General features: G+C 35.4%; 4 protein-coding genes and 1 long non-coding RNA gene across 8 annotated transcripts; all 5 read right to left on the minus strand.

The window, feature by feature from the left end:
• On the minus strand, positions 1–2,423 carry LOC142545466 (uncharacterized). The gene is made up of 2 exons (XM_075652668.1): positions 2,194–2,423; positions 1–1,782 (listed from the first exon to the last, which is right to left on the minus strand). Exon 2 carries the CDS (start codon positions 1,625–1,627, stop codon positions 332–334), a length of 1,296 nt encoding a protein of 431 aa, XP_075508783.1. The 5' UTR covers positions 1,628–1,782; positions 2,194–2,423; the 3' UTR covers positions 1–331.
• A 1,784-nt stretch (positions 2,424–4,207) lies between these two features.
• On the minus strand, positions 4,208–6,557 carry LOC142545467 (uncharacterized). Its single transcript, XM_075652669.1, has 4 exons — positions 5,968–6,557; positions 5,700–5,767; positions 5,048–5,124; positions 4,208–4,915 (listed from the first exon to the last, which is right to left on the minus strand). Exons 1-4 carry the CDS (start codon positions 6,172–6,174, stop codon positions 4,428–4,430), a joined length of 840 nt encoding a protein of 279 aa, XP_075508784.1. The 5' UTR covers positions 6,175–6,557; the 3' UTR covers positions 4,208–4,427.
• Positions 6,558–8,485: 1,928 nt separating this feature from the next.
• On the minus strand, positions 8,486–11,746 carry LOC142545468 (uncharacterized). Of its 3 annotated transcripts, none has more exons than XR_012820280.1 (3): positions 11,608–11,746; positions 8,747–11,091; positions 8,486–8,613 (listed from the first exon to the last, which is right to left on the minus strand). It is a non-coding gene; the product is annotated as an uncharacterized LOC142545468 (long non-coding RNA). The 3 variants fall into 3 exon arrangements; XR_012820278.1 differs by having other exon boundaries at positions 11,535–11,672; XR_012820281.1 differs by lacking the exon at positions 11,608–11,746 and having other exon boundaries at positions 8,747–10,702; positions 10,841–10,966.
• Positions 11,747–12,713: 967 nt separating this feature from the next.
• Positions 12,714–15,319, minus strand: LOC142545469 (actin-97). Its single transcript, XM_075652670.1, has 5 exons — positions 15,180–15,319; positions 14,502–14,569; positions 13,843–14,236; positions 13,072–13,685; positions 12,714–12,980 (listed from the first exon to the last, which is right to left on the minus strand). The coding sequence occupies exons 2-5, from the start codon at positions 14,559–14,561 to the stop codon at positions 12,915–12,917; spliced, it is 1,134 nt and encodes a 377-aa protein (XP_075508785.1). The 5' UTR covers positions 14,562–14,569; positions 15,180–15,319; the 3' UTR covers positions 12,714–12,914.
• Positions 15,320–19,394: 4,075 nt separating this feature from the next.
• On the minus strand, positions 19,395–23,243 carry LOC142545470 (delta(12)-fatty-acid desaturase FAD2-like). 2 transcript variants are annotated; one of them, XM_075652672.1, is made up of 3 exons: positions 23,100–23,212; positions 21,314–21,380; positions 19,395–20,806 (listed from the first exon to the last, which is right to left on the minus strand). In XM_075652672.1, the coding sequence occupies exon 3, from the start codon at positions 20,793–20,795 to the stop codon at positions 19,644–19,646; it is 1,152 nt and encodes a 383-aa protein (XP_075508787.1). In that variant the 5' UTR covers positions 20,796–20,806; positions 21,314–21,380; positions 23,100–23,212; the 3' UTR covers positions 19,395–19,643. The 2 variants fall into 2 exon arrangements, with proteins under 2 accessions (XP_075508787.1, XP_075508786.1); XM_075652671.1 differs by lacking the exon at positions 21,314–21,380 and having other exon boundaries at positions 23,100–23,243.
• Positions 23,244–25,230: the final 1,987 nt, after the last annotated feature.

Consider the following 25,230-nt stretch of genomic DNA (forward strand, 5'->3'; position numbering starts at 1 on the left):
TTCAGGCAAGAATTCAGACTAAATTTGCTTGGGCACAAAAACCATATAAATTTGTAATGGTTATTTCAGGTGCAACTAAAATGAATCCAACTCAGTTGGCCCCATTCCACAATTTATACATGCTACATCGATCAAACAAAGTTCTACCTTAAAGCTATAGCAATCAAAATTTGGTGGGTTAAGACAGTTCCAACCTTAATAAAACTCAAATTTACACCAACAAATGATCAAATACCACATGTAGTAGGAGTACCTATGGGGTGCTGTCCGTTTAAACACACGAGTTTCAGGGTTTTACTCACTCTGAGTCGAATGCATAAATCATCTTGTATCAATTTAGTCTCCTCCTCCGAGGTGCACGGGAATCTCCGGTATCCACGTCAGAAATCCTTGAAGAATTGTTTCTTCTTCTTGAAGACGATGTAGAGAGGGATACCGTGGAGTCAATTTCAATAGCATTATCAACCGTCTGACTCTCAGAGTGTATAACAGCGGCAATGCTCGATAATGAATCCCTATCATCAGCAGGTGGAAGCAGCTCTTGATTTATGTCTACCGGATGGTCGTGAAAGTAAGATTCTACTAACCTCTCAGCAGCCAGACTCTCAGCTGAGTTTATTACAGATGTAAGATTCAACAATGCAGCAGCTGGATGTGAATTTGACCTACGAAGTAAAAATGATGAAAGCCGGTGACTATCCCTCACCTCATAATCAGTTGGACTGCTTTCCCTCAAGTCAATTAAGTCGTCAGATGGAAGAACAGGGACAGGAGTTTGTTCCCTTCGCATTCCTCTTGAAGTTAGAATTCGGTTAAGTAACGAGTTACTTCTCTCAGGTGAGTCGTGAGGATCATCAATATTTCGTGGCTGCACTTGGGAAAATTCCCGACTAAGATCGAATGTACTTCCAAGTCGTCGAATCATTTCCTCCATCGGGATAGTGAATGCTGTCCTCTGAATAGCTTGCCTCCAGCTCTCAACCCGCCGTGCTTGGGGCCGGAGAGGAATCTTCAGGCTAGAATCCACACTTGTCTCCCTTATGCAATTTCCCCGGCCATATATTGGAGTCAGATTTTTAACCGTCACCTCTCCCTTGCAAACAGGACATTCCTTTGCATCTGAATGGTGATGTAGCCATCGGTATAGACAAGGCCAGCAAAATAAGTGACCGCAGCAAGTAACTACAGGGTCCTTCGCCAAATCCAAACATATATTGCAATCGAAAAAGCTTCCGTCATCACCATCATTTTTCCCACAACCTTCCTTACTCAGACCTCCATCTTCCAAACAATCAATGCCATTCTCAGACACTTTGGCAGGCCCAATAGACCTTTCATCTGCTGCGACACTACCCTCACCAGTATGCTGTTCAATCCCCCCACTTAATTCGAGGGCAAGATTCCTAGTTTCAGGCGGAATAGGAACTTGCCTCCACAAGGACCGCCACCTTTGACTCCTTTGCCTAACTGCACCCCTTACCCTATGAACAGGACCATCTAACCAATCCTCCAAGTTCATAGAAACATATGGATAAGATCCTGATCCAGGTGCACTATCATAACTTGAATTATCAAGAGGCCCCAAATTGAGATCAAGATTTCTTGAACTTGGATTCTCATCATCCATCTAAAAAATCGAGAAAACCCAAACTATAGTCAACGCCCAACCTTCGAAACAGGACTTCCGGGTTTATGCCCGAAAAAACAAAATCTCACGATTTTCTCGAACAAAACAAGGCTTGCAACCTAATTGAAGTCGTTGAGCAAAAATACCTACCGTCACTGAAAAATTAAACCCAGTTTGTTTTAGCCTAAAAAGAATCCAAATCCAACTTTAAACGACAAAGCACCAGAGAAGTAAAATCAAGAATCAGTTCCAGTCAACCGAAGAACCCCATCTTTTCAGGACAGTCGAACAAATAAAAAAACCCACAACTTTATCACTGAAAAAAGGCAAAGGGTGAAAGAAACAATCACAAAGATTTTAAGCAAAACATCTAAATTTCAAAATCTAAACTCAAGATACGTCTTAATAACTGCTCCACGCTGAAAACCAAAGCAAGGGTTTTCATCTTTACGGAGACAAAAGCCTCAAAAGATACCAAGAAAAAAAACTTTACACTCCAAATACATATATCGTAAAACAACGTGTATAATAACAAAAGAACGAATTACAGGAAGAGGGATAGACACCTCCGGAAAGCAAAATTTGTATTTTTCAGCTGAGAAGCAAAATAGAGGAATTATGGTTGGGAATTAAGCTGGGAAATGAATATCCAATAGATTTTTCTCTCCATCTTCCGAGTGAAGAGCGGGAGAATAGGGATCTGGGGGTGGGATCGATAAGAAATGCTGTGTGAATTGGGTTCAATCAACTCAGAAAGCTATGGCAGGAAAGAAGTGGGGGGAAACATTCTGTCTAATTTCGGAGAAGAGGGACCGTGTGGCGGGGGCCAGACCACAGCCCATCACAGATATTAGGACGTTTGGGCCAAATTAATTGGGCCATCTTTTGTGAATGGACCTATGAGCGAAGTCAAGTCAAACATATTTACTAAATTTCGAAACACATTTCATTTTTCTCTTTTTGTGTTATTCCTCTGCACAGCAGTATATAATTATAGAATCGTTGCATTTATTTATATATAATAATTAATAAAGTAATATTTTCTTAAAAAAATGTAACTGAAGCCTAAATTTTCGTTGCTATTTCAATTTCGAGAAAATTGTAAATTTGGTCGACGCCAAATCTTGATTGAAATCCTATGAGTCCATCCCAGACACGCCTTATAAAATATCCATATTTCTTAATTTTTAGAATATGTATTATTAAACAACTAAATTTTCTCTCCTACCTCTTCCATACATCATGTACGTATCTTCTTGGATCAAAAACCTAAGAAAAATCCCTTCGATTCGGATTTTAATCGAGAATATAAAGAAATCAGTAGTAGCCACAGCCACAACATCATCAAAACGTTGGATTTATTCAACGACGCGCCACTTTCTGCTTTCTTCTTTGTTTATAAATGTTCAAGATTGATCAACAGATCAAGAAACGTCGGTAAGTTTTCATAGTTTGATTACAATTTTATTTATATAAATATAATATATATCTCTTGAGTTTCATTCATGTTTTTTCAAGATTTATTCTTGCAAGATATGTAGTCCGAGTTCAATTAATCGATCAGGAGAATATATATTATTGCATGATTGTTTAATTAAAAAGAAATTAAAGAAGAGAATTCTTAATCGCCATCGATATCTGTCCGTGTAAATGTATACTCTTGTTTGATTGTTCTTCGTGCACGCTTTTCTTCTTATTCAGATGTCTATAATTATTTGTAGCCATGCAGATGCGTGTTTACTGCTAACACTGTAACACACACACACACAAAATATGTATATATTGGCCCTTTTGTGATGAACGTGAAGATAAAGATAGATAATGCATGAGAATTGATAATTAGACTAGAGTCTAGAAATATCAGTTTATTATATCAGTTTATTTGTCAAAACCGAACAAATCGAATTCGAGGAAACTTTTTTTTTTTTTTTTGAACATGAACTCGAGGAATTTTCATGCATGGATATTATATATTTCTATTCGCCTCTGGTTTTTTTCCCGTTTTCATTTAGGGTGGGTTTGCTAATTAGTTTCATTGGCTCTGTGTATTTTAGTTGATTTGGGTTGGAAGAACTGAAATATTATTAAAACCAGCTAAGTTATTATAATTGAATGATTGAACATATTAATTTTCAAGTGATTACAAACACTTAAACTGTCTCTAAGAATGATTTTTGGTATAATTTGTAATTAATGAAATAAAAAAATTTCAGGAATATTAGGTACTGAGGCCTAGGACCCCCTAGCTAGTAAAACATGACAAAAATTACAAATTGTTTAATATTCACGCAGAAGTTAAAAATACACATTAGCTTCAGCAAAAAATATTAAAATCGAATCACTATTTTTTAACTCAACTTTTTATTAGATGTGAATCACTGATATGTACTCATGTATTAGATGCGATGAAACATAGAAAAATTACAAATCAGTAGGCGAGTGGCACATCATTGATGCTCACATAAGTGTGCATAATACCAGATCAACCTAATTATAAACTCACGAAGTACTGATAAATTTAATAAAATGGGTAGGGATACCAATGAAAACCTTGGACTCATGAACAAATTAAAAAAAAAATTACACAGACATCAAGTAATCATTTAATACATAAAATTATATTTTTAACACACACGCTGACTCAAGTATCTTGAAACATTGTATATATAGAGGATATAGCACCATGTTCATTTTGGCTGTTTTGTGAAATACATGAATCACAAGCATGAGCATACATCCCAACACATGCATAACTAATCCATCATCATTTGAAATAGAATCACACCCGTCCTTCCATGCATTAAACTTGGCTTAGCAAGCTGCTTATTGATCTAGCTTTCACCACGCCAACCTTAGTCCTTCTCTTCGTAGCCATCGATGGTTGGGGCAGCTCCAAGTCTCTCCTGTTCAAGGGATGTGCATCACCGCTATGATCCACCTCATGACGCTGGCGCACACTACTCATGCTTCTAACCCTCCCTTTGCCTAAATGATGCTCACACAAGGCGTATCCGATGAGTGTAGGCTGACAGCACCGCCACCCCCGCCCATTAACACGGCTGCAGCGCGAGCCCTCCACGATCACATTCCCTCTTTTACTCTTCTTTGCACTAGCAGCAGTTGAACAGTGGTTGATATTATGAGCTACATATTGATGACTTTGACTACTTAAGTCACATTTCTTGTTAGTTTTGGACTTCATTCTTGCACTCGTTTCTGTTTCCTCCTTTGGGCTTCTTTCAAAACTCCCTCTCCTCTTCTTCAACGGGACAAGTACCTTAGTATCCCCTTCACGCCAATACCCCATGTGATCAAAATAAATAATATAGCACAAAACATACAAAGAACATGAAAAATAATGATAATATGGTCAACTTTTTGCTGTTAAATTTGATATGGAGTAGGATTATATATATATACCTTCAGCAGCAGCAGAAGAAGATGGCCGCATAAAAGTATTATTGTTACATTCTTCCTCATATGGAATGTTATTTTCCCTGAAAGTTATCAGCGTTGAATAAAGATGATTTGGTTGACAAATAAGTAATCAACGCAACAAATACATGGTAGCATGGAAAATAATGTGTAAAGAAAATGAGCTGGGGACCAGCATGTATCCCCATGCTAACATGCACCACATGGGGGCACTATTTGTTCCCATTATATAGAGAAGAAATAATGAAATAATTAAGTTGAGTTCCATATAGATAGATACAGGCTAGTGTATCTAGATTGGATGGGATGGAAGGGTAACCATAGTTGATTAAACAAAACACCATCAAAACATACAGTTTCTCCACTTGCACAGTAAGCATTTTTTACTAGGGTTGAACTAGATATACATCACAATACCCCACACCCACACGCACACGCACACACCCTCGACCCTTTTCACCTCTCTCAGTTTTTACTGGGCTACTAGCTAGAACTTAATTTTTAAGGTTTAAATTAGTGACAGAATTGATTTTTTCCCCTTTCTTTTTTGTGTTCTTTACCGGCTATAAGAATTCATGAAAGAAGAGAATTACAACAAAAAATTTGCAGTTACTTTTCTTTTCGTTCTTTTAATCACCTGATATCATTGGTAGCAGCACGCTTCATCTTCTGGTCCTCTCTCCATGTCTCATCATCCCCAGATTCCTACAGGAAAAGAGAGGCAGTGACTACAAATATTGAAATAAATCTTAATACGTATGCTTCAGTATTCGCACCCGAGTGTAAGAACTCATGGTGCAAGGTGCAAACTTGTAACTTTAACCCCAAAAAATTATAACTCTCGGTCTTCGTACGTTGAACAAGTCCGGTATCTAAAATAGATGTTTTCTCTAAAAAGTCTTTACCTTAAGCTTCATCCTCTCCCCATTATTATCGTCTTGAGGTTGAGCCCATCTGGTATTACTGTTACCCGTCGCCATAATTTTATCGGACGGGTGTCTAGGAGGATCAGAGGTCTGCGCAGCCTCTGATTTCGGTCGCTTCGCCGTTGACTGGCTGAGATGGAGATCTGAGGCAGTAGATGTCTGCGGAAAACGCTTCCTGATCCTCATTGTTCACAGATTAAACCGTGAATTTGACAATAGCTACGCACAAAGAAGTTAATGCTGTAGAAGAAAGGGGGTAATCAAGAAGCGAACGAGTGTTCCAAGACGAAGTCTTTGGGAGAGAAAGAGATCATAAAAAATACATGTCCCGCAAGATAAATTGTAGCTTTAGGATGCCTCCCCCTCTCTCTTTCCATATGTGCTGTTTTGTGCGTTTCTCTCTCTTGACCTTTATTTGTTGCACCACACACATGAGGAGCGGATGTGTGAGTGTATGTCCAAAGGGTAAAATATGATTGTTGCTGGTGGCGCGTGCAAAATAGAGGTGCGGGTCCGGTGGGCGGTGGCGGCGTGGAGTGTCCAAGTGTGTACGGAAAAAAATTTAGGACAGTTTTTAGGATGCCAGCTATTGATTACGTGCAGTTTGATTAGGTTTGGCGTTTAGAAGGGCTCGGTTTTAGTTATTTTATCGACTAATTCAAAGTATGAATCGTTGTGGTTCGATACTTGATTTATTATTTATTTTGATAAATTTTTATCATTATTTTTAAAAAAATGGACATAAATGAAATTTATGCATGTCATTCTTTGCTTTACCTATACTATTTATGTTATATTATTAAATATTATATCTTAAAGTAACTATTTTAGATTACATCAGAACATTTAATTCCATAATTACTTTTCTTACCTTACTAAAAACTTATCAAGTCACTCCATATTTTACATAAAAAAGAATCTAAATAAAACTTATATTTTAAATAAAATAACTCTTATAAATTACAAATAATTTCGTGTAAATTGTTTATGATTATTTAATCAAATTAAATATAACAATAACATATACAATGCTAGTGTATTTTTTACTATTTTTAGTTTTTTTTTAAATAAATTCTGTTTTGCTGAGAGAGGCTATGATGCTTTTATCATATCTTTTATTTCAATCAGCAATCAGAACATGCGTATCGTGTGAGCCAAATCGTTGCTTTTTTTTTTCGAAGTGAAGATTAAATTTTAAGAAATTTTTTAAGATATTAGTTTACTATCAATTAGGTATGCTATATATAATTCATTTTTCACATGTGGTAAGTGACTCGGCTTAAAATCCAATTTATATGTAATTTTTTATTTTTCTAGTAAGTTTAAGTTAAAGGTGTGCACGTTATCAAAGCATGACACCTTTCTGTTATAATACAAATACAAATACAAATACAAATTGCCATACCCTATCCTTCAACTCATATATAAAAAACTTTGTGACTCGTGCGCAATCTATTTAAGAGGTTAGTGTTTTTAGATTTTAAATTTAGATAAGGAAAATAAAAAAAGTGATGAATTTGAAATCAATACTTGTTTCTTTTTAAAAAAATCTGCAATTTTCACTTAAAAACAATGAATTATTATTATGTGTGCGTGAGTACGATTATGGAATTTGTTTGAACTTACAAAACTTTTTTCTGTGGTATAAGACTGTTTAAAAGTTTTTTAAACAAATAATAAGGAAAAGTTATTTTTTGGGAAAACGCAGGTTACATGAGATTTATTTAAAGTACTTTAAGACAAATGTTTTGGAAACCTCTGCTTAGGATTAGATTCTGAATATGGAATGATGGTGAATACCTCGTCAAATTCACCACAATTCTCAAGTTTGTCACTTGTTTATTGTGAATGCGATCGGATATCCCAGAGATGAGCCCACTACCCCCGGTCCATCCCTAGCCCAAATAGAAGACAGACCCATAAAAGGCTCAGTTATTCTCCTATAAATACCAGGTTTGAGTGTTCAGTTCATTCAATCACTATATTGTTTTCAGCAGCACCCTTAGCTGCTCCCCCCATATATCCTCAGTCTCTGACTTGAGCATCGGAGGGACTACGCCATGACACCCTCCTAGCCCCCTCCAAACGATCTTATTTGTGATTTCAGGCTCGGGATAATTTCAAAACCCTGCGTATGTACTAGTGACACTTGCTGGAAGCGGACCCTAAATTTCCTGTGATTATCACGATCTTAAGCAGCACTAGAGACCAATCTTCATTCATTGAGAGAACTGCTACACAGAAATTTTAAAATTACCGTTTCATTATCTTTATTGAGAGAACATGCTCACGAGTCAATTTTTCAAAATGAATATTTTATTTTGGTCACTCATAAAAAGTGTCAAAAATATTATTTTTATTGTAAATATAAACGATATTGACAAGGACAAAAGACCTATTAGTTAGACATACTATGCAATAGTCTAACTTTGAAAGGACCGATTGTGAGCTCTACTATTCATCCACATGCAACACATGAGAACGATACTGCAGAACTCTTGGATACAAATTTCTAGCAGCCAAGTTCCTTGTATGGAAAATGAATATATCCTACAACATGGCCCGGCGCCAATTCCCAGAAGCGGGTCTGAGAGACCTCGGCAAGTATCATTCCGTGAGGAAAACCTGATAACAAATAGCACAAAGTTTTAGCATGAAGTCACTAGCTAGAATCATATTCAACAAATATTTTATCCTCTTCCATAATTTCAACAATTCACGTAAAAGAAAGTCAAAAGTTATAATAATGAAATTTTACCTGTCTCCAGCATTTGATTAAGGCGGAAGAAGGAATACTAGGAGGTGCCATCTATATCAAAACTCCACCAGTGGTTTTAAAGAGAGGCACGACAAACATAAATACTAAGACGGAAAGTAGTCCCAATCACAAAACTTCAGCATTTTTTACCATGCAGCAAATGCAGAGAATAAGACCCTGCAGCAACATCGTGGGCTTAGAATTTAAGCCGTAAATTCATCAAAACTGCAGTAGATTGGATAATTACCCCAGACCAAGCAACCATGACGCTAAATTAAACCCATCCTGCGATAAAAAAATTGATGCGCAACTTACGATCCCAGGATAGAATTTTCCAACAGAAGACTATAACTCCACAAAAAGATACGGGCAATCAAGAATGGTGTATCTCATACCTTCGGAATTCGGATAGAGTCAGCAAGAACATGAAGACAAACTGAGTGGTGATTCATATCTTCAGCTTTTCTGTACATTGCAAGGAAAACATAATTATATTTTAGTCCAGAAAAATAAATAATTTTGAATTATGACAACAAATATCAAAGGAGGAGGGTGTAAGAGAGCAGAGCATATGGATTTGTAAATGTAACTCATCAGTTAATAAACCAGTAAGAGTCCGAGGTTAGCAATCCACTCTTTTCAGTATTCACGTATAATCATTAAATATCCCATCCGGAGGAGAAAACCAGTATCACGGGTGTTGACTAGTCAACACAGTGGAGTTCGTGTCAAAGTAAGGTTTTCTGAGGTACAAAATAAGCGTGCCAACGATACCAGTGTAATAGTGCAGAACAGCTTCTTGAGTTCCAAAACGAAGATTTAGTTTTACTTCTTGGAAAACTTAAATCCTCTTTTTAACAAGACTTTGCACCAATTACATGAGCCAACGACAAGGAAAGCAGCTTTCTCTGTCAAATTCACGACTTGCAGTACCCATTATCCTCCAATCGATGGATTAATAAGAAATGCAATTTATTGATAACAGTTAACCAAAAGCATGGAAGGAAATCATCACCTTGCTAAGCAAAAGAATGAAAATTATACAAGAATTACTGGTTAAAAAAATGGAAAACATAGAAAGAAAGTCAAATGTGACAAGATTTACAAAGATTGCACCGACCATAATTTCTGAAGAACCAAAGTATGATATCCTAAAGCACACATACTCTCTGAGACTAGGTCCAAGATGCAAAGTGAGGCTCTGTCTCACAGAACTGAGATGCACCAAGACGACTAGCTTAAAATCTAATGTATGAAGAAATTCATGTTACACAATTGAGAAACAATAAAGGAAATCTTCATTAGTTTACTAGAAAAGTGGATGATTCATACATCCAAAATTTTCACCCTTAATACGTGACCTCTTCAGTAAATGCATGCTTAAAGTACACTTTGAGCCTTTACGACACATTAAGGCTCATATTTCACAGCCAAGGCACGTGGCACAAGGTCCTTCTCATGCCTCACCAAGCCCTGAGTCTAACGTGCACTTCGTGAGTTTTTAATCACCTGATCCCACCATAGGTAGACACACAAAAATCTGCACTGATAGCACTAAATGTTTCTTATTCTAAGCAATAACAAACTGCATGAGGATGAGATGGAAAGAAATCAAGAAATCCAGTAATTTTGATATAAATTAAAAGACTGCCATCAAATACCAACTACTTGTGCTCGGATTCATCTTGTATGAATGCGTGAAGTGCTTCCACAGCTAAGGAGAATGACAAACAAAAGAAACAGCTGTCTACACAAGCAGTATACATAATCAGTCAGTCACAGATGCAATAGTAAAAACAATTTTCACGCTACAATCAATCTAAGGGATTCAACAATCAACACAAGCTAAATTGTAAAATACTTGCAGCATTGGTAAAAGCAGCTAAAACCGTCAATCTTTTATACCTGTTGTAAAACATCTAATTCTCTCAGCTCATATTCTGGTGACAGCCCGTTCTTTATAAAGTAATTAACACGTGTAATTACTTAATTGCATTCGCAAATCAAAATTATACTAAAATTACAGATAAATATAATGATGATAATACTAAATTTAATAGAATATTTGATCACAAGTAGAAGGGGCAAATCCACCATGGATAAAAACCATCGCCCATGCCTTTACTTACAGCACCTTCCAAACTACAAGATTGTTGAACTCTAGCGCAAGGCAGTGCTAGGTACTACCAAAGTTTGACCAATTCATGTCGTCGATGCATAATTTCCCTAGTGTCAATGTAAGATCATGAAACAACCATCAGGAATCTTACCCATATGTATATGCACGTTCAGGCTTTTTTTGAGAAGCAGCCATGGCAAATACTGAAAATGATTAGAGGCCGCACCTAAATATCAATTGAAATGCGTCAGAAACCAAACCTCATGAAACGCTCAAAAACCATAAATTAGAATACATTACACAACATAAAGTAAGAAAATATCACATATTTGATTCCATTTGACTTACGAGATGAATTTAAATAACAAAACTGAGATACATCTACCAAGAATCAAATCCAGCTAATAACATTGAAATTTATTACGTGACTGAACCAACAAATATAAATTGCAACACTGCGGTTGAATTTTATCTAGTTAGGAGATGACACAAGGTAATTCAACTTAATATTGCAGATATCTCACCCAAACAAAAGGAAAACGAAAAGAAAAGAAGAGTGAAACATGTTGAATTAATGAATGTAACCACATTTCTATACTTGTCTTTCCATTCAATTCTTGCAAATACAAGAGATCAGAATCCCTTCCAACAGGATAAAAGAAAAATTACCCTCTCATCATCTACCCCATGTCTTGCTGGTTACTTGCCAAGTAAAAGGCTTTGCGCCTCGTAAAACTAAAACCTTAAACATTCCTAGAAAGCAAGGGCTTATGAGTGCGAGGGTCCACGGAAGCGTTCTGATAAAACGAAGGCTGCCCGGAGAAAATAAATCGACGATATGTATCTTCCCCGAAATTGAAATATCCGACGAACGATCCTGGGGAATCGACGGCGGAGTCGAGTCTCTGATAGTTAAAGGATGAGCTTCGACCATTTGTACGTGGGAAACGCGAAAATTAGCTCATTTGGGCTATCGGCAGAAATGAGGAATCGCAGCAAAATGCTCAACTCCGCTGTATGATTTAGGGACTGAATTCAGTGCAGAAATCAGGACGACTACTGATTACAACGAAGCAAACGACAGAGTCGTTGAGTTTGGACATTTAAAAAAAAAAAAAAATTGAATTTGGACCATTTTGGAGAGAGCGTGTTTACATTATGTTCTACTTTTAAGTGACATAATCCAAAAATGACTAATAGAATATTGACATCGGTCATGAGTTTGTTACACAGTTAGAATCAAATCCAGGAAACAAACTAGATTCTGAAAGGACCGGTGCCACATCACGTTTTCTCCGTTTAATATTTTCCAGCAAATAATTCCTTGTTATCATTAACTTGGATGCAGTCGTATTATTATTATGAAAATAACAAATTTCCTATATAAATCCATTAATATAAAATTTAAAAAACACTATTAGCTTTTTCATTTTTGGCCAAACCATAGGATCCGAATGTAATGAATGGATGTCATATGATTAAATTTTGGTAAAAATTTGTGTTAGACGGTCTCACGAGTCATATTTTGTTAAATGAATATCTTATTTGAGTCATCCATGAAAAAATATTACTTTTTATACTAAGAGTATTACTTTTTATTATGAATATTGAAAGGATTGACCCGTCTCACAGATAAAGATTCGTGAAACCGTCTCATAAAAGAAATATTCTTAAATTTAAGCTTATTTTAGACAGGTATACACAAGATTTAAAAAAAAATTAAAAAAATTATTGATTTAAATATGCATTCAATTCAAATGCTTAGTTTAGTAAATATTAGTCACTGCGTAGAAGTTTACTGCAACGACCAATGATATTAAATAAGAATGCCGGATGAACCAAGAAACAAAGAGAGAAGCACGGTGTCATTCATTTCAAACCCCAACTCTACTACAATTCAATATCAATCTTGAAACAACGAAAACTTTTAGCAAGAATCATATTGGTAAAATTCAAATCATATCTTAAAAATTTAAAGAGCAAGTTAGAGAATAAAAAGAAATTAAAAAAAGATTCATATAAGAAACAACAGCGGCAGCACAATTTTACTCAGAAGCATTTTCTGTGAACAATGGAAGGGCCTGATTCGTCGTACTCTGCCTTGGCTATCCACATCTGCAATAGAAACACACAGATCCCTCAGACAGGGGGTTCTTTTTTGATGACTACAAAAGAATGTAAAACGAATTTAACGTAGACTGTTTACCTGCTGGAATGTACTGAGAGAGGCCAAAATCGAACCTCCGATCCAGACACTATACTTCCTTTCAGGTGGAGCCACCACCTTAATTTTCATGCTACTTGGAGCCAATGCCGTAATCTCCTTGCTCATCCTGTCAGCAATACCTGGGAACATAGTCGAACCGCCACTCAGTACAATGTTGCCATATAGATCCTTCCTGATATCAACGTCGCATTTCATGATCGAATTATAAGTTGTCTCATGAATTCCAGCAGCTTCCATTCCAATCATTGATGGCTGGAAGAGGACCTCAGGGCAACGGAATCGCTCAGCGCCAATAGTGATCACTTGTCCATCAGGAAGTTCATAGTTCTTCTCCACAGAGGAGCTTGTTTTTGCGGTTTCTAGCTCTTGTTCATAATCTAGAGCGATGTAAGCTAGCTTTTCTTTTATATCCCTCACGATTTCCCGCTCTGCTGTTGTAGTGAAAGAGTAGCCTCTCTCGGTCAGTATTTTCATGAGGCTGTCTGTGAGGTCGCGCCCAGCCAGATCGAGACGCAGGATTGCATGAGGAAGTGCATAGCCTTCGTAGATGGGGACAGTGTGGCTGACACCATCACCGGAATCAAGAACAATCCCTATCAACATGGAACATAAGTTGTAATATAGTGACTTGAGAGTAATCTTAAGCAACATTCAACAATAATACCATATTATCGTTTTTAGTTGGATAAGGACTAGAGAGACAGACACATTATTAAACAATAGAAAATTTTCGATTAGCATTTTCCTCACCAGTTGTGCGACCACTCGCATAGAGTGAGAGAACTGCCTGAATGGCTACGTACATGGCAGGGGTGTTGAATGTCTCAAACATGATTTGAGTCATTTTCTCGCGATTGGCCTTGGGGTTAAGAGGAGCTTCGGTCAAGAGAATCGGATGCTCTTCTGGAGCAACACGAAGTTCATTGTAGAAGGTATGATGCCATATCTTCTCCATGTCATCCCAATTACTGACAATTCCGTGCTCGATAGGGTACTTGAGTGTCAAAATACCTCTCTTGGATTGAGCCTCATCACCCACATAAGCATCTTTCTGACCCATGCCAACCATTACACCAGTGTGACGAGGGCGCCCCACAATGCTCGGAAAAACAGCTCTTGGAGCATCATCTCCAGCAAATCCAGCCTGTCTCATTCGAGATCAACAAAAGCAATCAGCTCATTTCCAAAATAGCAATCAGCCTATCGTTCAAGATCATGACAGCTTCGCCTTCATATCAATGGGAAAATCTTGATAATCATATACTAAATTTTTATCAGAAATTTTTTAATGTTAGATCTGATTTCATTGTCATAGCACGTCAAACTAACACAAGATTTTACTGATTCCGTGATGGTCATTGGACAATGAAGTTTAGTCATAAATACAAATGGAAACACCGGAATCTTACCTTGACCATTCCTGTCCCATTGTCACAGACAAGAGGCTGAATATCCTCACCTTCTTCCATCTTTTAACCTACACAGTCGTAAAAAAACTCAATCTTCCATTTATTCGTTCATTCATTTTCCAGGAACGTACACGGAAATTTCGTGAACATAAAAACATAAAAGGGAGTTTAAAGCACATAAAGTTAAGATCAATGGCCAATATGATGAGGAAAAGAAAATTTTGATCAAGAAAACTTCTTGTTGAATGAGATTGCATCAGAGCATTCGGTCATTTTCAGAATATTAATTTGAAATACCAACATATTGTCATTTATGTTCCGATGCAACACTGCGAGTGGAGAATAAATAGGATGGACAAATAGAAGAACATGGAAACATGAGGTCTTCGAGGACAAAATATGATGTGGATTGATCGGACCATGATAAATGGTCGTCAAAATTTCAACACTCTGTCAACATGAAATTCTCATTAGCAGATCCATGCATCAAGAATCTGATGTAGCATAAGCATATGTATTTCATAACAAAATTCAAACACAAAAGCAATCTCCGAACAGATCGAGATATTAAAAATGGTAAAAGACAGACAACTGATCACGATTCAAAACTTTCCACCAAAGTGACGGAAATTTTCGAACTTTCAATGAGAAAAGTGAGATTCAGGGCAAAGATCGAACCTTGCTGAAAATGGCTCACTATTTTTCTTGCTGGTGTGATGGAATTGATTGAAAAATTCTCTCATCCTGTCTAATAAGCAGTCTGTGCTTCTTTTGTAAGAGACGCCCGCCCTCCACTTTAAAAAGGGCAAATGAAACTCAACCCCAGATGAAATTCAGCTGAAATGATCCTTAAATTATTGTTAAAGAAGATCAGGACCGTTGATTGGACACTTCCACATCAAATTCCCACGTCAACCAATGATTCACACTTGGTTAAGATTAAGGGCATCCATATCCGTCGGAATTAATCCATGTTAATAACTCTCCATCTCATCAAAAATGATGGGATCCACAAGCCACATATTCATTACATTAACATTTCCCCATTATTAACACACACGCACATTCATTTAATTTCAACTTTCATTATTTATGAGTCCCACTGTCCACTTACTCATTTTTTTTATTTTTAATTATTTGTATTTCTTTCTAATATTTCTAAAATTTTACAACAAAAGAGTCGTTTGTTAAATATGATACGTAGTATTTATTTTTCAAAAGAGTCGTTGGCGAATAATGTTAGCGACGGTTTTTCACGGTTTTTGAAAAACTGTCGCTATTTGCGACGGTTTTTGAAAACTTTCGAAAGTAGCGACGCTTTTGAATTGGCGACGGTTTTTCAAAAATCGTCGCAAATTCCGGAATAACGCCGTTCATTCTCATTAATTTCTTGGCTGCCATGTCATCGAAGATTAATAATTTTCTTGCCCACATTGGTGCATGAACATTAATGAGCGTATTAACATCTATTAATACACCAACTGTGAGGTGTCGTAAGAGCATAAAAGATTTTCCAAACCCCGAAGATGTATGTCCCCGTGGAAAGTGGGCTCCAAACAATAAACAGAGATGGGCAAATTTGTCTCACAGCAAAAAGCGGAAAATATATTTCTTTAAAAAAAAAAAATTGTTGCGCATTTATTTATTTAGCCCTTTTCCGCTTTTTTCATGTGGGATGTGGGGGCAGAGAAGAGAATGTGATCGAGTCCAGCTCAGAGACCGCGGTACTGACACGTGGCCATTACGCCCCCATCCGGTTCTCATTTTGACTGGTGGTATATCATACTGTATACTGTACTCAAAATCATATATCTTCTACTGTACTACCAAAAATGTTGGTATAAAAAAATTCATATCGATATCGTACTGAAAATTTCGATATACCGAAAATTTCAGTAAATATAACTAGTATACTGAGATTGTACGATATATCGACATTTCGGTACGGTATCGGTATATACCGTTTTATATCGAAAAAAACATTACATTTTAAAATTTTATATATTTTAAAATGTTTTATATTTTTTCGGTATTTCGGTATTACGCTATATACCGAAATTTTCAAATTGGATACAGTTACCGTACCGAAAAATCGGTATTCTTACTATATCGTACCGAAATCTTCGGTATACCGAAAATTCGTTATTTTTACGATACGATAATCTCGTTATACCGAAAATTCGATATTTTTTCTCAACCCTAGTTTTGAATTGTTGATCCGGTCCAGTAAACGACGTGCATGAACCAGAGGCCGGGAGGTACCTCTTTGCTTGGGCACAACATGTTTGATATGAATCGTCAGTAATAGTTAATTATTATTATTTATTTGCATTACGGATGAATCGAACCCTTGTTTACAAAGGTTTATATTATTACATCATCCAGATGGTAACAATTAATTAATTTTGGATGCATAAAAATGAGCTAAAAAATTCTTCGAGTGCATCATAAGCACTTTTTAAGTCAAGTTGCGCTACAATGATTTTGAAAGAATTGTTATAAAAATTTTGAATGATGAATTTTAAATACGATTAATGTTACAATTGTATTATTTTCAATATATTTGAAATCAATTTGAATTTTGCCCATTACAGCAAAGTACGAAATTTGAAACTAATCTTCTCAACTATATCAATCTAAACATACTCTAAAATAACGTGATTTTATGCTCTTATCTTTTCTAGGGAAAATTGTATGCTATGTTTGAACATGGGTTTGCAATTATTCAGTTAAACCGAAAAAACTAATTACTCCTGATTTTTTTTAAGATTTTTAAAAAATTGATTAAATCAATTTTACTTTTGTTTTATTTTTGAATAATTCGGTTGAACATAATTAACCTATTTATTATAAATTTTAAATATAAATTATACATGGGCCATAATAAATAAAAATAAGAGGTTAACCTATTTTCTTATTTCAAGTCAATTTACCATAGATGGGCCGCACTTTTTAACCCAATATATCATATTTCAACACAAATATTTCATTCTCTCTTCTGGCAGCCCTTTTCCTTAAACCCTCTTCATGTAGTTTGATATAAGTTGTCCTTTTGCCGGACGATATTTAAATTGAAGTCTATACAATCAGGGACGTAGCCAGAAATTATTTTTATCTTGGGCGGAATGAATCGATAAACAACATTAAATAATATAAATCAAATATTTAAAAATTAACTATTAATATTAGGGAGTGATACAAACCAGATATAAACTAATGAAGATGTGCCCTGCAGTTTTTCATTGAGTAGAACTCATCAATTATTGAATCAATGTCTATTCTTATAGTAAACTCTCTTTCAATGTAGACTATCATAGAATCTGCAAATAACTCTTGTTTCATCTTATTCCGGAGAGATGTTTTAAGAAGTTTCATAGCTGAGAATGATCGTTCTGTTGTCGCAGTAGAAACATAGAGCGTTAAAACAAGACGAATCAATTTGTCAATTAAGTGATAATGACGTGCCTTTTCAGTCTCTAGTAATCGTCGACATAATTCAGAAATAGTACAAATATTCTGAAACATTTCATGATGAATTATATCAAACTTATAATGATCCAACTGACTTTTCAGATAATGTAGTTCTTGTTTATTAAAATCACTAGGATAGAATTTCTCTGCAAGATCGTAAATATCATCAGCATTAAACAAGTTAAAGTTGTCTCGAGGTTCCAAAGCAGAACTAAGTCTAAGAAGTTCTACAACCCCATCATTGAACCTGCTATTAAGTTCTTCCACTTGAAAATCTATTGCAACATTAAATACATGAAAACGGTAATTATGTTCAAATGTAATAGAATCCCTTTGCTGGCTCGAACGTCCTGTAGCAGATCTATACCAAGCATTCATATCTGATATCTCAATACCATTATTTTCACAAACTGATTGCACAATCATTAGAAGAATATCATAACCTTCTGCTCTCAAAGTATGAAGTAAATCTTTGGTAGTTGGGACAAAATCCATTGCATTTCAAATGTCCAAAGACTTCTCTTGCAAAGCTCGACAAAGCAAATATGTGATCCCCATAATCTTATGCAGGTAGGACGTTTCCCCTATTTCTTCCTATTTCTTCCTTGAACATGTTTTCAATCTGCAGGTAGGACGTTTCACAGGCTGTTCTTGATACCCTATCTTGATGATGAGATAATGGTAGGTTCTCGTTGTTTGCTTACATCTCTAACTGATACATCTATGGTGGTGCATCTCAGTTGGCTGGTGTGAATGAATGCAGATTGCTAGGAGTACTGCTGGAGTTCCTGAGTTCCTCACAAGATTAGATGCTGGTCCATCTGTGGTTGTCAACCGATAACCGAGTACGAGAGTTGAAGGAATACATCTAGACTCCCTTAGTCCCTTTAAACAAATGGTAATATCTTTTATTTGATTCAAATGTTTAAGGCCCATGTGAAAAATGACGAATATATGAATTTTTTTTCCATTTCATCAATCTCTATAAGCAAATGATGAATAAACTAATGTTTTTTTGGGGGGAACCGTAAACTAATGTGCACTACTACTATTTTTAAATCACTTTTAAACATAAATATACTATGATTTAACGTCATTCTCGATTCTTCTAGAATGATTCTTCTATGGATCTTTTCATCGTCTCAGTGACTCATTTGCGTGTTTGTGCATGTACAAGTTTGTAATTGTTAGAGAAACCATGATCTTTTTGCACTTGATACAATTGTCTGTTGATCGATGTTCTCTAAAAATCTGACTCATTGACTATTTTTATCATATTTTTTTACGTTCGTCTCTGTCGCATTTCAGATATCACAGTAGGCCAAACATGCAGTGTTGAAAAGAAAACATAACACGAGTGTATTAAGTTGATTGAACTATTGTCTGCTGTTACCACTGTCCTACAACTTAAAAGATCGATGCTTAGAATGCCGGTAAATGAAGGCCAAAATTGAAGGATAGCTAGTTTTCGAAACACCGACTAGTACGGTAAATTCTTCAATGACCAACAATGCCGTTAATAAATTCTTATTCGATTGATATGTGGAGAGGTTTTGGAAAGTATTTCAAACACAACGGTCTACATTGAAGCTGCAATGAAACCAAAATCTACTTTCACCGCCCAGAAATCCCTTATTCCATTCTTCCGGGCAGCGCTAACTCCATCGAAGCCTATAACTTGTTTTTGTACCAGTACACGCCTTTGTTCTTGTCGCCTTCATCTGACTCGACATAAATGCATTCCTTTGCTTCTCTCCACATTGCCTTAAAAATTGGAGTCCCGTCAAATTGATAGTAATTATCTAGTATTGGCTTGATAGCTTTTGTAGCCTCCATAGCATGATAATGCGGCATTGTCGAGAATAAATGGTGTGCTACATGAGTATCGGTTATGTTGTGGAACACATTGTTCAGAATACCATAATCTCTGTCCATTGTGGCTAAAGCTCCCCGAAGCCAATCCCATTCGGAAGAATCATAATGAGGGAGCGCAGGATGAGTGTGCTGCAAATATGTGATCAAAACTAGGAACCCGTTAACCACGACTAACGGGGCACCATAAACACAGAATACCCACAAAAATCCTTTAGCTGCTGTTAGGCGCAAAAGCCCGCACGTGACAGCAAGAACACCTGCATCAGAAACAAGGATTTGAACCCGTTCCCTGTCTGAGTAGATAGGACTATTCGGGTCGTAGTGGCATGCAAATTGGTCATAGGGTCTTCCTGAAACGTTGAATAGCAAGTACAAAGGCCAACCGACTGTAAGCTGGATAATGAGTGTGAGTACTCTGCCTGGTGGGTTGTTCAAATACTTGGCAGACCCTCTTAGACTGGACTTGACTTTGGGCACAAACACTTCATCACGATCAAGGGAACCGGTGTTTGAATGGTGGCGACGATGACTGTACTTCCAAGAGAAGTATGGGACAAGAAGAGAAGAATGTAATATTAGGCCTACGGTGTCATCAAGCCATTGGTAGTCACTGAAAGCATGGTGGCCACATTCATGAGCTATGACCCAAACACCGGTTAATATACAGCCTTGGCATATCCAATAAACCGGCCATGTGACGTATAAGAGATGATAGGGGAGATATTGGAAGTAATTGGTTGCGACATAGTAGAAGAAAGCGGCAATTGCAAGGTCATAAATGACGTAGGAAAAAGAACGGAGAACAGATCGCTGGAAACAATGGGGCGGAATGGCTTTCTTTACCTCACTGAGTGTGAACGGAGGCTTCGAGTATGGTGCTCGATCGAGGATGCCCGATTTTGTCTTCTTGCCCTGAGGAGCAGTAGACATCCGACCTCCAGCACCCATTGTTCAACGACCTGCAAGAAGCTCAAGCCTATCAGACAAATTGTTTTTGCATTAACCTCAACGAGTTTTAGGTACAAGTAGCACTCGTTGAGTTATCATTTAATGTGAACGTATGATTATACAATTCTGCAAAGAAAATATATCTTTGAATGCAACTGTACAAAACTTGAAATGGTCGTGAAAATACATTTGTTAAACCTTTAATACGACTACTAGTGGAGGTCATCGGTCAAGCAGCTTAAAACACAAGGTATTGAGACAGCAAACTCATGGTAAACCACCAAGAAACTGTGATACCACAAACATATCAAGGTTTTTGTAGAAATTCTTACTGCAATTAGAACAAGTCCAACAATTTACATAGGTCTTCAATGTACATCCAAACAAAATAGTGGGTTTCTGATAAGAATAAAGCATAAAGAAAAAGGATATTCGTAGAAAAGTAATCAAATCAGACACTGATACAGTATTTTCAATCATTCTAAAATATGTATTGCCGACTTATGGGAATATCCAACCAGCAGAAAGATGCAAATATTTGTCAAGAAACTATTAATTTCGCCCTCGAACACGACCGTTGGAAACCTGAAAGGAGGATATCCAATTGTATATTTCAATACCACTAACCGAAGAAATCTAATTACAAAAAGTTACGCCCAAAAGTTCCATACTTTTTATGCCGTGATCAGCATCAGGACACACTCACTAATTGACAATAATTTGGTTATCATCCCAAGTTAAGTAATACAAATACACATCAGCAATGGGAACCCACATATGAGTAGAATTCTAGATAAATCTTTGGATAGAACATAACAAACTTCTATTGCTGTATTTCTTTATTTGCCCTTATTCAATTGTGTATAAATAGAGTAGAATATTTTTATTTGATAAATAAGAAAGATCATTAGTCTTTATCCATAAGGGATTTTCTCCATTCCACTTTTCTTACTTCCCAAATGCCCAATCTTCATTCCTATTAAAGAAAGTTGGTGGTAGCAGAATAAACAATGGTGTCAAATAATAACTTCGTCTTACTATGCTAGTTTCCTAAATTACCTACCACTAAAAGTGTCTTAGAGTAGGCAGCTCCTGCCTTCTGATTCCATTTGTTCGGGAAGACAAGATTTTCTTGTTTTTATGACTATATAAAAACAAAATGAAAATAAATTACAAAACGAAAAATTATGTGGTTCAAATCCAAAGCATCCAGTCGTGGTCGGATACTACAAAGGGCTCAAACTACCATTATTACGTTGTTATTAGTATTATTCGCATAAGCAACAATAGCAAACACCTTTGGTGCCCAATAATACATGACCCCAAAGCGCATGGAAATCTGGATATTTTCCATGGCAATCACGTGGCTGTGACACATAAGGGGGGAAGGAGTGGCCAGTAGGCCCGCCTGTTCCCCAAAAAATGGAACGTAAAATACAAGTAGTATCTATACAAACAGAAGTCCCGATGCAATATCTTGACCTTTATTTAATGCTTCTCTTTAAAAAAATCAGAATCAGTTTATATGTTCGACAAAGAAGAAAAGAAAGAAGCCCAAAATTACATGGTTGCTGCCTTTTCGATTTTAGCTTATTTAAATATGGTTTTATAAAAATTCTGCATCCATACATCAGTTTTACAATATAACACCTTTTAAAAAAACTACACATTTTTTTTAAAGAAACACATTTTTTATATTAAAAAAAACATTTGAAAAAGAAACAAAACACTTTGTAGGGGAGGCCATCTTGATCAAACACACTCTATGTTGTGAAAATCTAAATTTGACAGAGACGTGCTATTGCAAATCAGATTCAAAGGACCGCAATAAAAAATTCAATGCATCTGTTAAGTACAGATCACAATTTTTTCCTCTTTTTCTCTTTACCGGTAACAATAACGATCTAGTCACTGTAGAAAAATATCAGAAACTTTTACACTGCACCTTACGTTTCATCTCCTTTAGTCCCAACATGAAAAAGAACAAAGAACATGTATTCCTCATGAACAGAGAACGCGGAAAGAAACTGCAGACCCATTAAAAATCTAGATCCAAACTCTCAAGGCCTATATGAAAATCTCCGATCTCAACACTTGAACGTAGAAAAAAATCAAATCCCTTTTCTCCTCACGCGTGCAAGCATATCAGAATACCTTTTCCCTCGGGTAAAAACAGACGTTAAATTCGAAAAAAAGCGAGGCACGTTAACAATCTCAAAACAACACAACCCGTATCTAGTTTTCAACCAATCAGGAAACCAAAACACGGAAAAAGATACGAGCGAGAATAGAAGAAAGAAACACCTGGTAAATAAAAAATATGAAGTAGCTCTTTCTTTTCCCCGATGTGTCTGCGCCCCAACAAGGTTTGAAATATTTTATTGTTTTGAGATACGAGAGAAGACAGACAGAGGATGTTTATTATTTATAAGCAAGCGGCCGTCGCAGCATTCCAGTGCATGATATATATATATATATATACACTTCCTTTTATTTTATTATATATTTTTAATTAAAAAAATTGGGATAGAATTATGGTGCGTAAAAAAATTTGGTATGTACTGGAAGAGCTAATCATAAAAATCTCGAATTTAATAATATGCTAGTGATAGACTGATAGTTGTCTAGCGATGTGTGCAGATATATTTAATTTGAATAAAATATAATTTTATCTACGTAAAATGTGTGTGTAAATGTGATCATATTTTCCCTGTTAAATAATTAAAAAATTACTTGAACCTATATTTTTCAGTATTGTTTTTTTCATATTTCAAGGTTCCACGGGTTTGTGCTTTTAGTTTTTTGAATTATATTAGATTAGATGATTAAATGTGTACATTGGTTCTTTTCGAGATTTTTAGTTGGTTTTATAAGCAACGATCTCACAATTTATATCCGTGAAATAGATTCACTCGGTCCAGATATATAGTGAAAGTTAATATTTTTGATATAAAAAACAATATTTTTGACTCAAATTATTATATATTATATGATATTTTTTCAATATAACTACTGAAAAATTATATTTTTTCAGTGAAAAATAATACTCTTGTCATATAGAATGATATTTTTTATTAATCAGATCGGTTAAATCGGAAATTTATCTCAGGAAAATTTGATAAAGATGTCTTTTATTATGGTGAAGTGTTGCTTAAATACACTCTAAAATATGACGAAAAACAGAAGCAATATTTTGCTTAAGGAAAACCAACAACAATATTCATCTTTAGGAAAACCAACAACAACATTCATTACAAAAAAAAAATCGTAATAATTCGTGATGACATTCTTTTAAAAAAATAAAAAACATTATATATATATATATATATATATATATATATATTATTTAATATGATAGAAAGTAACGAGAACTAAATATATAAAAATAACATAAAATTCAATATTATAACTGAAATTAAATGAAATAACATAATTAATGTTGATAATTAAATATATTTATATTTTAAAAAGACATCAAATTCGAATTAAAAGTTTAAAAAAATTGAAAAACTTCATATTTAATTACACGTTTATTTCATTATTGCGTTGAAATATTTGATATACTAGTTAATACATTAATACTATTTTTTTAGCAATTTATTTGACGTAACTTTTCAAATATTTACACGCATCTAGCTTTGTAGGCTGAATGAAGAAAATAGTTAGGCCAATTAAATGTGAAGCTTGACGATGACTACTAATCAATCATGGATAAAAATTTGTATCAGACGTTTCAATGGTCGTATTTTGTGATACGAATATTTTATTTCGATCATCCATAAAAAAAATTACTTTTTATGCTAAGAATATTAGTTTTTTTTATTGTGAATATCGATAGGGTTGACCTGTCTTACAGATAAAGATCCATGAGACCGTATCACAAGAGACCTACTCCCAATTATATTATCTAAACCATCGGGGATTATGTGCGTGTTAAACACGTAGTCGATTTCTAATTTCCATTCGTAATTCCCTTCTCGAAAATTTAATTACCAAAATACCTCTATATTTTAGACTTCTAATAATCCTCATCTTTGGTCTTAGTTTTCGTTTAATTTAATGGCGCCAGTAGTTTCATTATAATAAAATCATAAATCAAATTAAGTAAACAATTAACTTCATTAATTCAGTTTTTTATTGTAAAAAATTAAGTATTTTGGTTTATTCACTTCGTTTTTAATTATTCGTGAAAAGTAATAAACAAATAATAGAAGTATCCGCTTTTTTTTAATAAATCTAATTCGTTTTATGCACGTTTATTATAACGAGTTGATTTCAGACTACGAGAGTATTATGTTATTGACATATTCATTTTTAACCGTTCATTTAAGATTGTAGGAAGAGTGATATAACAAAAATTTTAGGTCATACCAGATTATATTAAATATTTTTGTTATATCGATTTTTCAGTATGGTATAAGTATATATCGTTTAT

Source organism: Primulina tabacum, chromosome 5, assembly GCF_025594145.1.
Source record: "Primulina tabacum isolate GXHZ01 chromosome 5, ASM2559414v2, whole genome shotgun sequence".
NCBI classification, from domain to species: domain Eukaryota; kingdom Viridiplantae; phylum Streptophyta; class Magnoliopsida; order Lamiales; family Gesneriaceae; genus Primulina; species Primulina tabacum.

Bases quoted from the DNA above. Each gene is read 5' to 3' on its own strand.
- LOC142545466 (XM_075652668.1), bottom strand. From the start codon at position 1,627: ATGGATGATGAGAATCCAAGTTCAAGAAATCTTGATCTCAATTTGGGG.
- LOC142545467 (XM_075652669.1), bottom strand. From the start codon at position 6,174: ATGAGGATCAGGAAGCGTTTTCCGCAGACATCTACTGCCTCAGATCTC. The intron at 5,125-5,699 runs GTGATTAAAAGA...GATAACTTTCAG, and splicing joins GCTGCTACCAATGATATCAG to GGAAAATAACATTCCATATG. The intron at 4,916-5,047 runs GTATATATATAT...ATTGGCGTGAAG, and splicing joins TTCTTCTGCTGCTGCTGAAG to GGGATACTAAGGTACTTGTC.
- LOC142545469 (XM_075652670.1), bottom strand. From the start codon at position 14,561: ATGGAAGAAGGTGAGGATATTCAGCCTCTTGTCTGTGACAATGGGACA. The intron at 13,686-13,842 runs GTGAGGAAAATG...CCATGTTGATAG, and splicing joins TGCGAGTGGTCGCACAACTG to GGATTGTTCTTGATTCCGGT. The intron at 12,981-13,071 runs GTAAACAGTCTA...TTTCTATTGCAG, and splicing joins CTCTCAGTACATTCCAGCAG to ATGTGGATAGCCAAGGCAGA.
- LOC142545470 (XM_075652671.1), bottom strand. From the start codon at position 20,795: ATGGGTGCTGGAGGTCGGATGTCTACTGCTCCTCAGGGCAAGAAGACA.